The 14,406-nt window shown below is 51.1% G+C and overlaps 1 protein-coding gene across 2 annotated transcripts; it reads left to right on the top strand.

Annotated features, from left to right (window-relative positions):
• Positions 1 to 1,254: 1,254 nt before the first annotated feature.
• Golga7b (golgin A7 family member B) lies at positions 1,255 to 14,154 on the top strand. Of its 2 annotated transcripts, none has more exons than XR_009057581.1 (5): positions 1,255 to 1,662; positions 7,883 to 8,008; positions 10,686 to 10,838; positions 10,912 to 12,018; positions 12,206 to 12,265. XR_009057581.1 is itself a non-coding variant. In XM_057778277.1 (5 exons), the coding sequence occupies exons 1-5, from the start codon at positions 1,651 to 1,653 to the stop codon at positions 12,314 to 12,316; spliced, it is 504 nt and encodes a 167-aa protein (XP_057634260.1). In that variant the 5' UTR covers positions 1,256 to 1,650; the 3' UTR covers positions 12,317 to 14,154. The 2 variants fall into 2 exon arrangements, 1 of the variants encoding a protein (XP_057634260.1); XM_057778277.1 differs by having other exon boundaries at positions 1,256 to 1,662; positions 10,912 to 11,013; positions 12,206 to 14,154.
• The last annotated feature ends 252 nt before the right edge of the window (positions 14,155 to 14,406 follow it).

The raw sequence follows: 14,406 nt of genomic DNA, 5'->3' as shown, positions 1-14,406 counted from the left end.
AAGTGATCTTCACCCAAGGGGTTGAATGCTGAAATTCTTAAGGATAAAACCGTAGAACCTACTAATTTCTAATAATCTAGTCAGATTATATATATCCTTGCTCCTATTTCTATCAATGAAGCAAACAAATCAAATATAAAAATACTATTCTGGAAGCAGATAGTACAGTTTGTGGCCCCCTCCCAACCTCTCCTGTATGTTTGGAAATTTTAAAATAAAAATATGAAGGAAGAAGGAAGAACCCTTACTATAGGCTAGTGAAGGTCAATGAGTACATCCTGCAGAAAGAGGACCATAAACTCAGAAGGCAAGACAGTCAGTCACTCAAGGCTGGAGGTCAGGAAGCCTGAACTGGAATCAGGTCTTCTTGCTGGCTCCCCCATGTGTGTGGCTGCTTCTGCTGACCTGTGGCAGCCATGCTGTAGAGAGTGGTACCCAGCTTCCCTCCAAGGCAGAACTTGGGGGTATTATAGGTGTGTTCAAGGGCATCTATGTTGGGGCTTCCTTTCTGCTTATTAAATAGATAAGCCATTTGATTGGAAGGCCTGAGGCCAGATCACCACTTTGGACAGTGGGCATACCGGTTTGGCACTCTGCTTGTGGTTTTCGACTAGTGGTGGTAATGGGGGTAATATTGGAGTGTGTTTAAACTCTGGAATGGCAGAGTGGAGAGAGATGAGTAAGGTGTAGGAGGAGCACCAAGAAAGGCTGACTTCCATCTAGAGCTCCTTGAAGGAAGGGACTCCAGGGAAAAGCTGGGGATGAAATATGTGCACATATTAAAAAAAAACAAAAACGACCCTCTGTGATCTACAGCATCTCCCTCTAGCTAATGAGATTCTAGGAAGTGGAAACAGAAAAGAGAGGGGGAAATGTTCACATAAGGCCAAGTGGTGCTTGGAGAGCGCATAGAGATGAACCAGGCTAGATGAGAGAGAGAGGGAGAGAGAGAAAGAGAGGGGAGGCAGCCTGGGGGAGGGTGGGGGAGGGGTTAGAAACTGATGTTGGGGGAGTTTGGAAAGGTTGAGGCCGGTCGGGACCTCCGTTCCTGCAGGCTGGAGTTGCGGCAGAGTTCAGCCTCTCTCTCTGCCGCCTCTGGAAGTCCCGGAAGGCGGTGATAGCTTGCACCGAGCTCTAGGCTCTTCTGCAGTGGGGAGGGCAGGCAGGAGAGGCGGGGCGCTGGGCGGGGTCGGGACGGGGCTGGGCGGGAGAGGAGCGGGTGACCGCGGGCGGGGCTCCTCTCCGGCGGGTGCCGGAGTCTGGGGGCCGCGGCTTCCCCCTCCCCGCCCGCCGAGGCACTGGCCCCTCCTTCCCCCGCCACCCCCGTACCCTCCGCTGCTGCCGCTGTCAACCGGGCCATTGCTTGCAGGAACCCTGGCAGCAGGCGATCGGGTGGTGAGGAGCCTAGGGCGCGGCCTCGCCTCCCCGGCCCGGCTCCCGCATCAGCACCGTGGACAGCACAGACACCCTCTCCGGGACCCTGCTGCCCTCAAGAGCACGCCTCGGGCTTCGGAGATCTTATCAGCACCGAGGACAACACCCAGGCCCTTGCTGGCCTCGGCCAGCCCACCCGCTCTCCGAGTCAGCACCGCGGACAGCCCCTCGGGACCAGACCTCGAGTCACCTAGGAGTGGTCAGCACCCTCTGAAGATGGCCACTGAGGTAGGTTGCCAGCACCCTTCACCCTAGCTAGCAGGCAATGCCGCAGGGAATGATTCCCCACTAGGGGCAGACTGGGCGCAAGGAGAAGGCGGAGGCGGGTGGGGGTAGGGGGTGTTTCCTGGGTTCATGGTGGCCAGGTAGGGAGTAGCAGGTCAGAAGAGCAGGACTTTGGGTAGTGGTCTCCTCACCTCTGGCATGTCAATCTTGTCCATGCCACCTTGAGCTCTGAAGAGTCCACTTGTTACCAATAGCACCAGGTCCTAGCTTAGGTTGGGATTTCCCCTTCTGAACACAGGGTTCTGATTCCCTGGAGGGTTGGAAATCCCTGTACGCCTGTGTAAGGGGAGGGAAGGTGGCCTACTGCTGTTGTTGCTATGCGGCATAGTATTCTGCTTCTAACCCAAAATACTTGACTAAGGAAGACAGACCTTCCTCTACATCCGCATTTCCTTAGGAGGAGGGTGTGGACAAAGGCATCCTCAGGCCCAGGACCCAAGTGGTTGGTTTTAAGAACTTCCTGCACCAGCCCCCACTTTTGAGAATCACCATGCCTTGCTTTCCTTCTCTGCTTGAGTTGCTGGTCCCAGAGTGTCCACATTTGCCTATGTGTGGAGAGGGCTGCCTTCTTCACGGTGTGCCTAAGGACCAAGGGACCTGTTAGCTAAGGGCAAACTCTCGTTGCAATGCTTAAGAAATCAGGATTTTTGTCTCTGCCCTTAGGGGTTATCCCTCTCCCTCATTTTGTGCTGGAGATGTGAGCTTTTTGCACATGATAAAGCTGACATATGGAAAGAAGGATTATTGGCTTGGTCCTCACACACATGCTTATAGCAGAGCTGAAAGTTTCTCTGAATTTTCGGAGTGTAACACCGCACGCTGGGTCTCCCCAGTTCTGCTACTGTCTTCTTTTGTGGTGTCTCCTCACTTCCAGCCTAGCTGGAATGCTGTCAAGCAGGAAATCAAAGACCTGTGGATGATCCTGTGCAGTGCCTCTGGGCTTCCCCGGTGAGTGGCGAGGCAGCCATCCCAAGTGCTGTCGCCATTATTCCACTGAGTCTCCCGCTGTTGCCTGGCTTTGTTTGCATTCTGATGTTATACAGGCTAGCTAGGAGGGACTCATGCTCTCCCAGACCCCCATGTGCAGGCAAGCCGGCCTTCTAGAGGAAAGCAGAGTGCTTCTGAAGTACCACAGAGATGGAGAAGAACGTGAAGGAGCCAAGGGGCTGCTCACCTCCCAGACTGGCCTGCCAGACTGCAGCAGCATTTGCTAGTGAGATCTGATGGATCCGGACAGGCCTGGCTCTCCTAGTGTCTCTTTCCTACAGGTCTGCCGTGGCCCACTCGTTCTGCCCACAGGTTCACACCTCCTGGCTGAGGCCAGGTTTCCAGGAAGCTGTTGGTAGGCTTGATGACTCTCCCCTGGGAGAGGCTCGCTCATAATGCCTCTGTGGATACAGCACTGTGGCACACAGAACGCCGTTGAGTGTTTGAGCAGCTCTGTGAAGTGGGCAAGGATGGTGTTATTATGTGCAATTAGCAGATGAGATGACTGAGGCGTGGAAGCTTGCTTCAGCCTGGAAAAGGAGTCAAAGGCTTCAACAGCCCATTTTACAGATGATGCGACTGCACGTCAAGAAAATAATTCATCTTGCCCCCTTGACTACTACCTTTTTTGCTTTGCAACCAGGAAAGTATATCCAGTTAGCCAGTATGCTGCTTGCTAGAGAAGAGTGCTGGGGTCTTGGGAAGGGGTTTTGAATTAGGAGCGGTGTGTCAGGAAGAGCTAGAGCAAGGGTTCTCAATGTGTGGGTCGTGACCCCTTTAAGGCCATTGGAAACATCAGATATTTGCATCACAATTCATAACAGAAGCAAAACTACAGTTATGAAGTGGTAACGAAAATAATGATATGGTTGGGAGTCACCACAGCATGAGGAACTGTGTTAAAGGGTTACAGCATTAGGAAGGTTGAGAATCACTGAGCCATAGGTACTTAGGTTCCCTGACTGGCCTGGCTGGTCATCTTGAGGACAGAGGAACAGAAGAATATTTAGGATGAACGGGAAACGTTTTCAGTCTCACAGCTCAGTCTTGGCTGGACCCTGTTAGCTGTGCCGAGGAAAGAAACTCAGGCTCGGCCAGGGCACAGGGTGTACGGTGTCTGGGCTAGGGTGAGTCATTCCCTAGGCTGTTTTTCACTATTAGGATTGGATTGAGATTACCAGGAAAAACCTGCTGGGGAAAGGAAAACCTCACTTCAAGTTCCCATGGTCATTTCCTTAGCATTCCAAAGAGGGAGCTGAGCTCCAGGGGAAGAGGCGACAGGAGGGGGGGGGGATATAGAGAGGAGAAGAGGGGAAGGGGAAATGGCTTTACATGGAAATGATCTTTTTCTTTTTTCTTTTCTTTCTTTTTTTTTTTTTTTTTTTTTTTTTTTTTTGGATTTTCGAGACATGGTTTCTCCGTAGCTTTTTGGTTCCTGTCCTGGAACTAGCTCTTGTAGACCAGGCTGGCCTCGAACTCACAGAGATCCGCCTGCCTCCGCCTCCCGAGTGCTGGGCTTAAAGGCATGTGCCACCACTGCCCGGCTGGAAATGATCTTTTTTGCTTTCTAATTTCTGTTTAGAAGTTAGCATTAGGGGAGGGATGTGTGTGAGGGGGAGGAAGATTCTTGAGTGAGGCCCTGACCTCATTTGGAGATCTTTCCTGAGTCCATTTCCTGAGCAACAGGCCTTTGTGAATGTGGGTCTGCCCAGGAAAAGTCCAAATGGCCAAGAGCAACTGGCAATTATCTTTTGTTGAAGGGGCTTCTCAAAGTGGGTTTTGGCACATCAGAGATGTTCTAAGTGCACCCAAGTAGCATTACCCAGGCGGGGTATGTGGAGGTCTGATCTCTGAGTCACCAGCTTGAGCTTGAGTGTAGTAGGCTGAGAGGAAGGGTGGCCCTGTGCCCAGTTTCCCACCCCCAGGGCCTACATGGCTGCCAGTGACTCCCAGCCCAGCCCAGCCCAGCCCAGTGTTGGATCATCATATGGATCCCATGATTTATGAGCTCACCTCACCTGCACCTTAAGGAATGAGATGGTTTTAAGTGAGGATCTGTGGACCAGCTGGGGCCTCCTGTTTGTCTTGGGCATACCTGACCCAGGAGCTCATTGCTTTCCAGCGTTTGCTCTGTACCAGCCCAGCCTGAAGGACTGCCAGGTGTATAGGGACACACTACGTCACCTGCTGTCCACCATCTCTAGTACATTCTTCAATGGAAATGGCCAGCTGCCTCTGACACAGCTCAAAAGCTCTCTTATTAGCCAAAGGCTGGACCCAGCCCACTGTTCTGCCTTTGGAAATGTTTATGTTCACCACTCCTGATAAGGCTTCTTTGAAGTCAGAGATGGGAGGGGTTATGATTACGGGGTTCCAGTTTAGTGTCTTTGAAGAAATGGGGGCCAGAGAAGAACAGACTTTTCAAGGATCCCATGGCCCGAGATCAGGCAGATTATCTTCCATAGATGGAGAGGACTAGGGCCTACAATCTTACTCTTCACCAACTGTGCAGGAGCATGTGTTATGTGCACCATGTAGGACTGGCACACCAAGGTGCTTCCATGTGAACATGTCTCATCTCCTCTATAGACTCCTCACCACCTGACATACATTCTCCAGGGGCAGAAGCGGATGCCTAGTCACCTGCAGCCAGGACAGACTCTTAGGTTTAGGATACTGCTGTGGCTAGGGAGGGTGCTGGTCCCTCCCACCTCAAGAACTTGAGAGTAAATAAATCAGTCAAGAGGAAATAGGTCTGTATTATGTGAGACAGCACCTACTGTCTTAATAATGGAGGATTACTCCCTTCTCAGTAAAGTCCTGAATGGGAGGCTCCCGATCAAGAGGCAGATGTCCTTCAAGGGGTCATTCAAGGACCCAGGCCCTTTCCTGTTGCAGTCTTCAATACCTGGCTCCTCTGGTTTTGGGAGAAGGGAGGAGTTTCAGGTCTGTATGAGTCAAATAGGATATTCATCAGTTCCACTCGCTTTGTGCAGCATGTGCCCACTCCAACTTGCAAGGAGGTCCTGGAAAGAATTTTGTTGTATTCCTAGGAGAAAGAAGTAACAGTCAGTCACTAAGAGATACTGTCATGGCTCATAGTATCGCCTACATCTATGTATACACAGGTGTGTGTATAGGCTTAGACAAAGGATGTTGCCTCTGGCAGAAAGCCAAGTCCAGGTCAGAATGCTTGAAACATTTCTGCCTTCTTTCCTTTCTCACCACCACCCTTTGTGGTTTAGCACTGTTTTATTTTAGTCCCGAACTATGACAAAAAGAATCCCTTCCAGCAGGTCCCTTAGGCTTACCTACTGCTACAAAAGTGTCAGAATGAGCCTTGCAGAGCTGAACGAATCCATACTTGGCTCCTGTACTCTGGCTTTGGAAGGGCAGGGAAGGTCACAGTCCTTTTCCTGTTTCATGAAAATGCATTACAGAGAAACCTAACTAGATGGAGCAGACACATTGATGAGAGTTAGTTATATTACCCAAACATGTTGATTCTTTCAAAATTATCCTAAGATCCTAGTAGATATTAAAAGGCTCATCCCCCCACCACCCAAGACAGCGTTTCTCTGTGTTTAACAGCTCTGACTGTCCTGGAACTAGCTCTGTAGACTATGCTGGCCTCGAACTCTTGAACTTGCAGAGATCCAGCTGCCTCTGCCTCCCAAGTGTTGGGATTAAAGGTGTGCACCACCATGCTCAGCTAAAAGAGAACCTTTTCAAAGAAGATCCTGGCTAGTAGAGTCAAGAAATATTAAAACTGGAGGAGCACTTAGATGCTTTTTAGTTCATGCCCAAAACTTTGAGATCAAAATTCCTGCTTGAAGCAAAGTTTCCCTGACTTTAGGAGAGCCTAGGTAATATTCTCGGATTGCCTCATCTCTAAGACCTTGAAGACCAATCATCCAGTCCTTCTGTCTTGTCAACCCTTCTCTACTCATCCCTCAGCTTTTTGTCATCTCCACCCGCAGTCCTTTTTGTTGGCAGAGACCCAACCTATTTGTGATCTCACCCTTGACTGCAGTACATCTTCATTTCCCACTGATCGTATCTATTCTGCAAACCAGCTTTGCTCTTGCTAAACACTGCCTCAAACCACTGGAGCAGATCACGATCTGCTGTCTTCATTACTCCCTTTCCCAGGGTCACCCTTTCCTCCCCTTTCGACTTCTGGTCAACCTCCCCCATAGGACTCAGTACAGTCTCCAGAAAACCTTTGCGGATAAGCATTTCTGGGTAACTGTGACTTTGTTTTAGCCATCCATCACAGTCTAATTCATTACACATTTACTCGTCTTCCTCCCTGGGGCCCATAGACTGACTTTTGCTCAGCATCCGGAGAGCCTGGCACTAGCAGGGACTCAATAAATAAGAGTAGAGTGACTGAACGGATTCGGCTTAATTACACAGGATGAACTGGCTGTTTCTTCACTCTGCCTTCAGGGCCTGGTCTCCATGTTGCTCCAGTGATGGGCGTATTTCACCTATGTGGTGTTTATCTCCAGTACGAGCGACTGAGGCTGGAGAGGTAGAAGAAAGAGACCTTGTTCTTTGGGGGAATAGAGCCCACTCCCCTCAAGTGCTAGGTCAGATTGTATGGACAGACAAAAGTCACCCCAGTCCTTCCTATCAAGGAAACCTATTACATCAACTTTTGGCCCCAGTCCACTTTATACTGTTATCTCTCGGGAAATAGCCATTCCTGGGCCATTTTCTGGGGGAAAGAAAACTAATGTGGGTGTTCCCTGACCTTTCAGAACTTGGCCTGGGCCTCAGTATCCCTTGGAGTTCATGAACACATAAATGTTTCCTCTCTTCCACACGCCCCACTCCCTAGGCTGGAAGGGCCTAAGGTTTCCATATTGACTGGAGCTGAGTTCTCCAAGGAGAGGCCCAGCTGCCATGCCTTGCTAGAACTCATTTCTGTTGTGATTAATGGCTCTGAGTGTCTCATTTTGGCCCTCCTTTGCTCCTGCTACTTTTGCAGACTGGTGATGACCTCAGACAGCTTCTCGTGTAAACTGCACAGGGCCTGCTTCTCAAGGCCCCTCATGAAGCCTGGCTATGTGGCCAGCTTGTCCCTGTGTGACGGGATTCATCAATCCCTCCGTATCAGTACAGGGAGACAATGGTCACCTAAGTGTGTGCCTCCTGCCCATCTCCTCAGGTCCACAATCTCCAGGAGCTCCGGCGAAGCGCATCACTGGCCACAAAGGTTTTTATCCAGAGAGACTACAGTGATGGTACCACCTGTCAGTTCCAGACCAAGTTCCCCCCAGAGCTGGATAGCCGGGTAAGGACACCTTTTCTAAACATGAGCTCTACTTCCATGATGGCACGGGTGTTCTTCTTAGAGCGTATTTTTTTCTCTAGTCTTATGTGGCACACAATACCACAACTGCATGATTTAGCCGCCTTGAATGAAAGAATGATAAATGCACTGCAGTCTTGCTTCTCCACACAGAAAGTTCTCTGAAAAACAAAACACAAAACCTCAGACTTGTTCCAGTCCAGCAGCTCAAATTACCCTTGCGTGGGAATGCTCTAGAAAACTTGTTAAACAAATGTAAATTCCCGAGTCCTAGTGGGTTAGACTGGGTGTCAACAGACTTGCTGACTCAGTTGCTGACCTGTGGTTTAGGAATCCCCACTTGTTGGCAACTGTCCTTAACCTTGGCTTGCACACTAGAATGTTCTGAGCAGCTGAAAAAAAAAATCTCAGTGCACCCCAAATCACTCAGAGTCTCTGGGAGTAGACATTGTTTCACATCTTAATTTGCAAATTAACTTTTAAGTTAACTAAAAATTATTATTTAAATTATAATTATTCACACTTCAATTTTTAATGAGGAATTCTCAGGTGAGTAAGAATTGAGTGGTCCCTAGATCCTGCTTGGGTAGTAGCTTGCTGTCTAGTGCGGCGTCTCTTCCCACTCTTGACTGGATTGGGGCCACTTATGAGCTTTGGGAAGTGGGGGACAGCCAAGGCATCTGCTTGGGAGGGGATGGTGACAGTAGTGCTTGCTGCTCTTACCCACCCTCCCCTTCCCAGACTGTTTCAGTCCTCACCTCTTGGGGTTGAGATTTGGGTGCAGTGTTGGTTTTAAAAACCGTCCACATGGTGTTAGCGTGCAGCCCGCACCAAGCACCACCGCTAAGCCCTTGTTTCAGAATTGTGCCCTGTGGCTGACAGGGTCACCACCACCACCAGGGAACTCAGACACCATGTGGGGTTCTGACCCCACCTCAGAGCTCCCAAATACGAACGTGTGTTAACCAGATCATTATGTTGCACCACACACACAGCTTCAGAAGCACAAGCGTCCTTCAGGGCTAGAAACAGGAAGTGACTCACCCAAGTTTTTAGAAGGTACTGGAAGAGCCAGGTGCCCGCCCTCTCTGCTTTCCCACTGGCCTCTGATGTTCATACTGACGCAAAAGCATCCTTAGCAGGTGTGGATGAAAGTAGATGCCATGTGGTCAGAGCTACGGCAGGGAAGCTTAGAGATGCAGAGAAAGAGCTGGGGGCTGCTTTCCATCTGGTTTTCACCTGTCTTATAAAGAGTGAGGAGGGGGCCTGATGTTTCATCTTCATCTGCTGGTGGCATCTAAGGTGGCCAGCCAAGAGTTGTGATCTGTCTCCCTTCCCAAGGGTGTACAGTCCCTACCAGGGGCTGCCTTAGAGCTGATTTTGGGTTGGAGGAGGGCAGAGACCCAGTGCTGCTCTGTGTTGTAGACCAGGCTGACGTGAGGAGGTTTGAAAGGTGAGGCACAGCTGATTTTTGCTGACTGAATCCCCAGGACCTCTCAGAAAACCATAAGCATCCCATTCTCAAGAATGCACATCTGCCCTTTACAGGAAGTTAACAGTGGTAGGGACCAGGAGGTCAGAGGTGAGGCCTCAGGGTTCTCGTGGTCTCAGGAGCAGAGCAATCCTCACCTGTAGAGAGTGGGGGTGGCAAGAATGCTTTTGGGGTCATGTGAGAGTTCATAAAAGGCTGATGTGTAGAGTTCTTAGTGTTTCCTGTTGTTATGGTTACAGGCCAGCTTCCTGTATGCACACACACAGAGACACACAGAGACAGACAGACACACACACAGACACACACAGACACAGACACACACACACAGGCACACACACAGACACACACATAGGCATACACACACAGAGACGCAGACACAGACACGGACACACAGACAGACAGACACACACACACACACACACGCACACACGCCCGCTGGTGTCTAGTAACTTAGCTGGGAGGAAAAGTGCTCCGGGAGTGGCTCTCCAGAGCTCCCTCTGTCAGTCACAAGCAGCTGGAACACCTTCCAAATCTGGAGAATCTGCTTGTGGGAATTTGTTGTTGAGCTCTGGCACAACCATTACAGTGAGAACTGACATCACCAGAATACTTGTCTGAGCTTCTGCATAAAACATCCATGAAAGTGGGTCTCAACCCATAGGGTTTTGTGTGTGTGTGTGTGGGGGGGGGTCAACCAATCTTTTCACAGATGTTGCAAATCAGATATCCTGCACATTAACATTATCCTGCATATTTACATTAAGGTTTGTAACAGTAGCAACATTGTGGTTATGAAGTAGCAACAAAAATTTTATGGTTGGGGTCACCAGAGCAGGAGGACCGTACTAAAGGGTTGTAGAGTTTGGAAGGTTGAGAACCACTGATCTAGGATATTGTGAGTCTCCTGTTCCCAAGGGAGGCCAATAGTCATGCTTATTCCCATCCTATGGATGAGGAAACCCACACAGCACGGACAACCACTGATGCAGGGCTCAGAGATAAGTCTTGTCTGGACTCCCGGTGGTCTGTCCCCTGGGCTCTGTGTGCTCGGTCATGTTGGTGTGCCAGTATTTCACCGCCTCCCACTCACGCGGCACCACTTATCCATGGCCCGACTGGGATTGTCCCCACTTTGGGGAGGCTAATAGTCCACCTCTCTCCCTCCAGATCGAGCGGCAGCTCTTTGAAGAGACCGTGAAGACCCTCAATGGTTTTTATGCGGAGGCTGAGAAGATTGGGGGCAGCTCCTACCTGGAGGGCTGCCTGGCCTGTGCCACAGCCTACTTCATCTTCCTCTGCATGGAGACGCACTATGAGAAGGTGGCGCTTCCCCATCTCCCCTCCTCCAGCTCCCTTGCCACAGACTCATCCTTATGGACCCCTCTTTCTGCAGGTTCTCAAGAAGATCTCCCGTTACATCCAGGAGCAGAATGAGAAGGTCTTTGCGCCTCGAGGGCTTCTGCTCACGGATCCCGTGGAACGTGGGATGAGGGTTGTATCCTTCTGTGTGAGGGCGCAGAGCTGTCTACCCAGTGGGGCCCTTGAGGATGTTACTAGGAAATAGGAGCCTCGCTAGGGTCCTTCCAGGGTTCCACACATCACTGGTCATAGGTGCCCCTCCCCTTTCAGCTATTGGGGCCACTTGTGAGTTTCAGGCTTTATAATTATTGAACTGCATGCAATTAGAGCTTAATATAAGACAGCCAACATGTGAAGGCTTTGAAAAATACAATCTCAGATGATTTTCATTGCATGCCCAGGAGTTGGGCCCATCTTACCCTCGTGTCTGTACCAGGACCAACCCTGAAGGGAAACTGGCTGTCCCTTACCCTCAAGCAGCAGATTGTTAAGTCAGGATTCAAGCCCAGGCTCTCTTAACCTGTAAGGCTGTCTGCTCCTCAGAGAATCTGCAAGACTTCGGTAATCTCATTTGATATTCTGTGTTGAGCCCCACCACCCCCTGAACACAGATGAGAAGAATGAATCCCAGGATGGGGATGCTCCTCCGGGGTGGCTGTCTTAGTGACAGGCTGGCAGGGGCTGGATGCCAGTTCTGATGACCCCATTTGGAACCGTTGTTCAGGGGAACAGCGCCCCTTTCAGTAGTCTAGAAGTACACATTTGCCCATGCTAAGGACAGGACTTGGAAATCTAAATAAACAAAGGCAGGCAACGGCAGAGGTATAAGGTCCATTCCTGCTAACCATGTGTTTCTGGGAAAGTGTTAAATGGCACTCTGTTCAGGTGACAAATTTGTTGGGTTTTCGTGTACTGGGCCCTTGTGTTGCGCTTAGCACCCAGATACTCCATGTAATTTGTACAGGAGTCCCCAGTTTGCAAATATGAAGGGGCTGGCCTAACTTAGGTGGGCCAGTAGCTATCAGCAAGTGGAAGTGCTTGTGTACAACACCATTTCCCTGCGCACCTGTGACTTGGGATCCCATAATGCATTTCGAGGAAGACCAAACTCGGCATGGGATCCCATTGTGCACTCAGCCCCGTATCCTCTCTGAAAAGGTTAACTGAGGTTTGGAGAGGGGTTGGGACTTCAGGCCTTCTGGTCTCTGTAATTGGGCATAGCGGGCTTCAGTTACAGGCCTCATGCTGGGTCTGTACCACCCCCCCCCCCCCCCCCCGCTTTCCCAATTAACAGCCGGGTGCTCGCAGCTCCTTAACCATCATCCCAGATCGAGATCTCCATCTATGAGGATCGGTGCAGCAGCGGCAGCTCTAGTAGCGGCAGTAGTAGTGGCAGCGGCAGCAGCAGCGCTGGCGGGGGCGGGGCGGGGGCTCGGTGACTGGCCGAGAGTCCCCGAAGGGAGGTGTATGGCCGGAGCGAGGGGCTGGCAGATCTGCGGAGGCTGCGTTACCAGAGCACCCGCTTCTGAGTCTTTCTCTGGGCCCACCCTGCCGTGTGGAGCGGGAGGGAGGGTGATTACCCGGTGTTCCGTGTTTCCAGTCCTTTGCCCGTTGGCAGGATCTTCCCCTTTCTGACACTGGACTTTACTTTCTCCCATGGGGATGGTCCGGGTCATCAGAGCCAGGCCTTCCTTGGGAAGTCTGAGGGCGGGGGGAGGGGGGAAGCCAGCTTGGATGAACCCTCTCTTCCTTGCCTTCTAATCCCACTCTAAGGAGGACCCAGAGAATCCCCCCCCCCCACGCATGCTCCTTCACCCTCAAAGCCCCTGTCTACCTGGATTCTGCTCCTGGGACTCTAAGGCCCAACGCCATGGGGCTTGTCAATGATCCCACCTCCTCTTTGGAGATCTGGCGAGATGGGTACCCTGGGAGATATCCAGCTTCTCCTAAGGCGGAGGCTTTCCTGTCCTTCACTCAGAGCAGAAAGTCCTCTCAGCCTTGCCAAAAGCATCGAACTCCGAGACTTTGCACCCCACCAGGAGCTGGTTATGGGTGTTCTGCCTGGGACTTTGAGGGAGGGGGTTTCAACTGGGGTTTGCTAGAACCCTGTGGCTGTACACAGCTGGACAGCGCCTGAACTCCCGAACTGGAGCCAATTCCTGTATTATGTGTATACTGTGTGTTCAAATGTATGTATGTGAGTTTATGGGTGGGAAAGCATGTGCGTGTGTGAGTATACAAGTGTATGAATGCGGGTGTATGTGTGTGACTGCACAAGTGAGTGTGAGTGGGTGTGTGCACATGTGTGCACAAACCTATGCTTATATGAGAATACATGCATGCGTGTGAGTATGAATATCTAAGTGTGCACATGTGTGTGTGTGAGAGAGAGCATGCGTGTAGAGAGAGACTACTCTGTGTGTTCTCTTTGGGGGCTGGGCTAATGACTACCATGTCCTGCCCTGTCCTGTCACACAATGGTCCGCAGCACCTCCCTGTGGGTCCCTCCTGGTCTTCTACAAGTTGGTGTCCTAAAGCTGGGCTGCTGCTGGACTGTCGCTCCTGGCCTTTCCCCCACCTCTGGCTCTATTGTGCACATTCTGATGGAGGAAGAGCTGGGATCCTAGGAGAGCAGAGCCAACGTTTGGGTGGTTTTTGGTGCCCTACTTCCAGCCCCTGTGACATAGTGGGGCCACAGATGCTGCAAATTCAGCCTGCCCAAGTCCTGTAGATGAGGCTCCCTGGACATTCAAGGCAGTGTGCCTTGCAAGGGAAGAAGGGCTGGCCAGCCAATGGTGCTGTGGCTCTCAGGGGGAGCAAGTGGGGGGCATCCTGGGGCCTGAATAGGGACAGGAAACAGGGTGCCTACCTCAGCGGGCAGGAGGTGCTAGAACTGGACAGGAGACCCCAGCCACTATATAGTAGCTTTCTGGAGCCGAGAGGGCCTTGTTCTCTGCTGGCCACAGCAGCAGCATGTGATGTCAGGAGACTACGCACAGAGATGGAGAGGGCTGGCCAAGCCCCTGAAGCCTCAGGGAGCCTGAGCCTGCAAGCCCTGGTGCAATGAACCCCTTCTTCCCAAGCTGCAGCCCCCCCCCCCCCCGCGACTCCTGGCAGAAGCCTGTGCCCTCCCTAACCTGCTGTATGACCTTGGGACATTGACATTGGAAAGGTTGGGAAGAGGCAAAATGGAGACCTTTTGTTTTATTCTTTTTCCAATAAAAAGGACTTGCCAGCTTGAGGCTCCATGCTATTTCCACTGGTCCATGGTGATGGGCTTAGTTCTGCATCCCAGCTCATGCTGAGATGCTTGGCTGAGTGTGTACAGGAGAAGAAGCAGATGACACAGGACTGATGAACTCTCTCTCTCTCTCTCTCTCTCTCTCTCTCTGGAGCTTGTGGGTCAGTGGGGAGGTGGACATCCCACCTTTACCACTCCTTAACCCTTGGTGGATTTGTGGCTTTGTCTGGAGACAGTAGGCTCAGTTGAAAGCTAAGCCAAAAGTAATTGATCAGCGAGTTAGGTAGG

The sequence above is a fragment of the Chionomys nivalis genome, chromosome 8 (assembly GCF_950005125.1).
Source record: "Chionomys nivalis chromosome 8, mChiNiv1.1, whole genome shotgun sequence".
NCBI lineage: Eukaryota > Metazoa > Chordata > Mammalia > Rodentia > Cricetidae > Chionomys > Chionomys nivalis.
The sequence above is the reverse complement of the archived record's forward strand: the minus strand, read 5'-3'. Positions and strand labels throughout refer to the sequence as shown.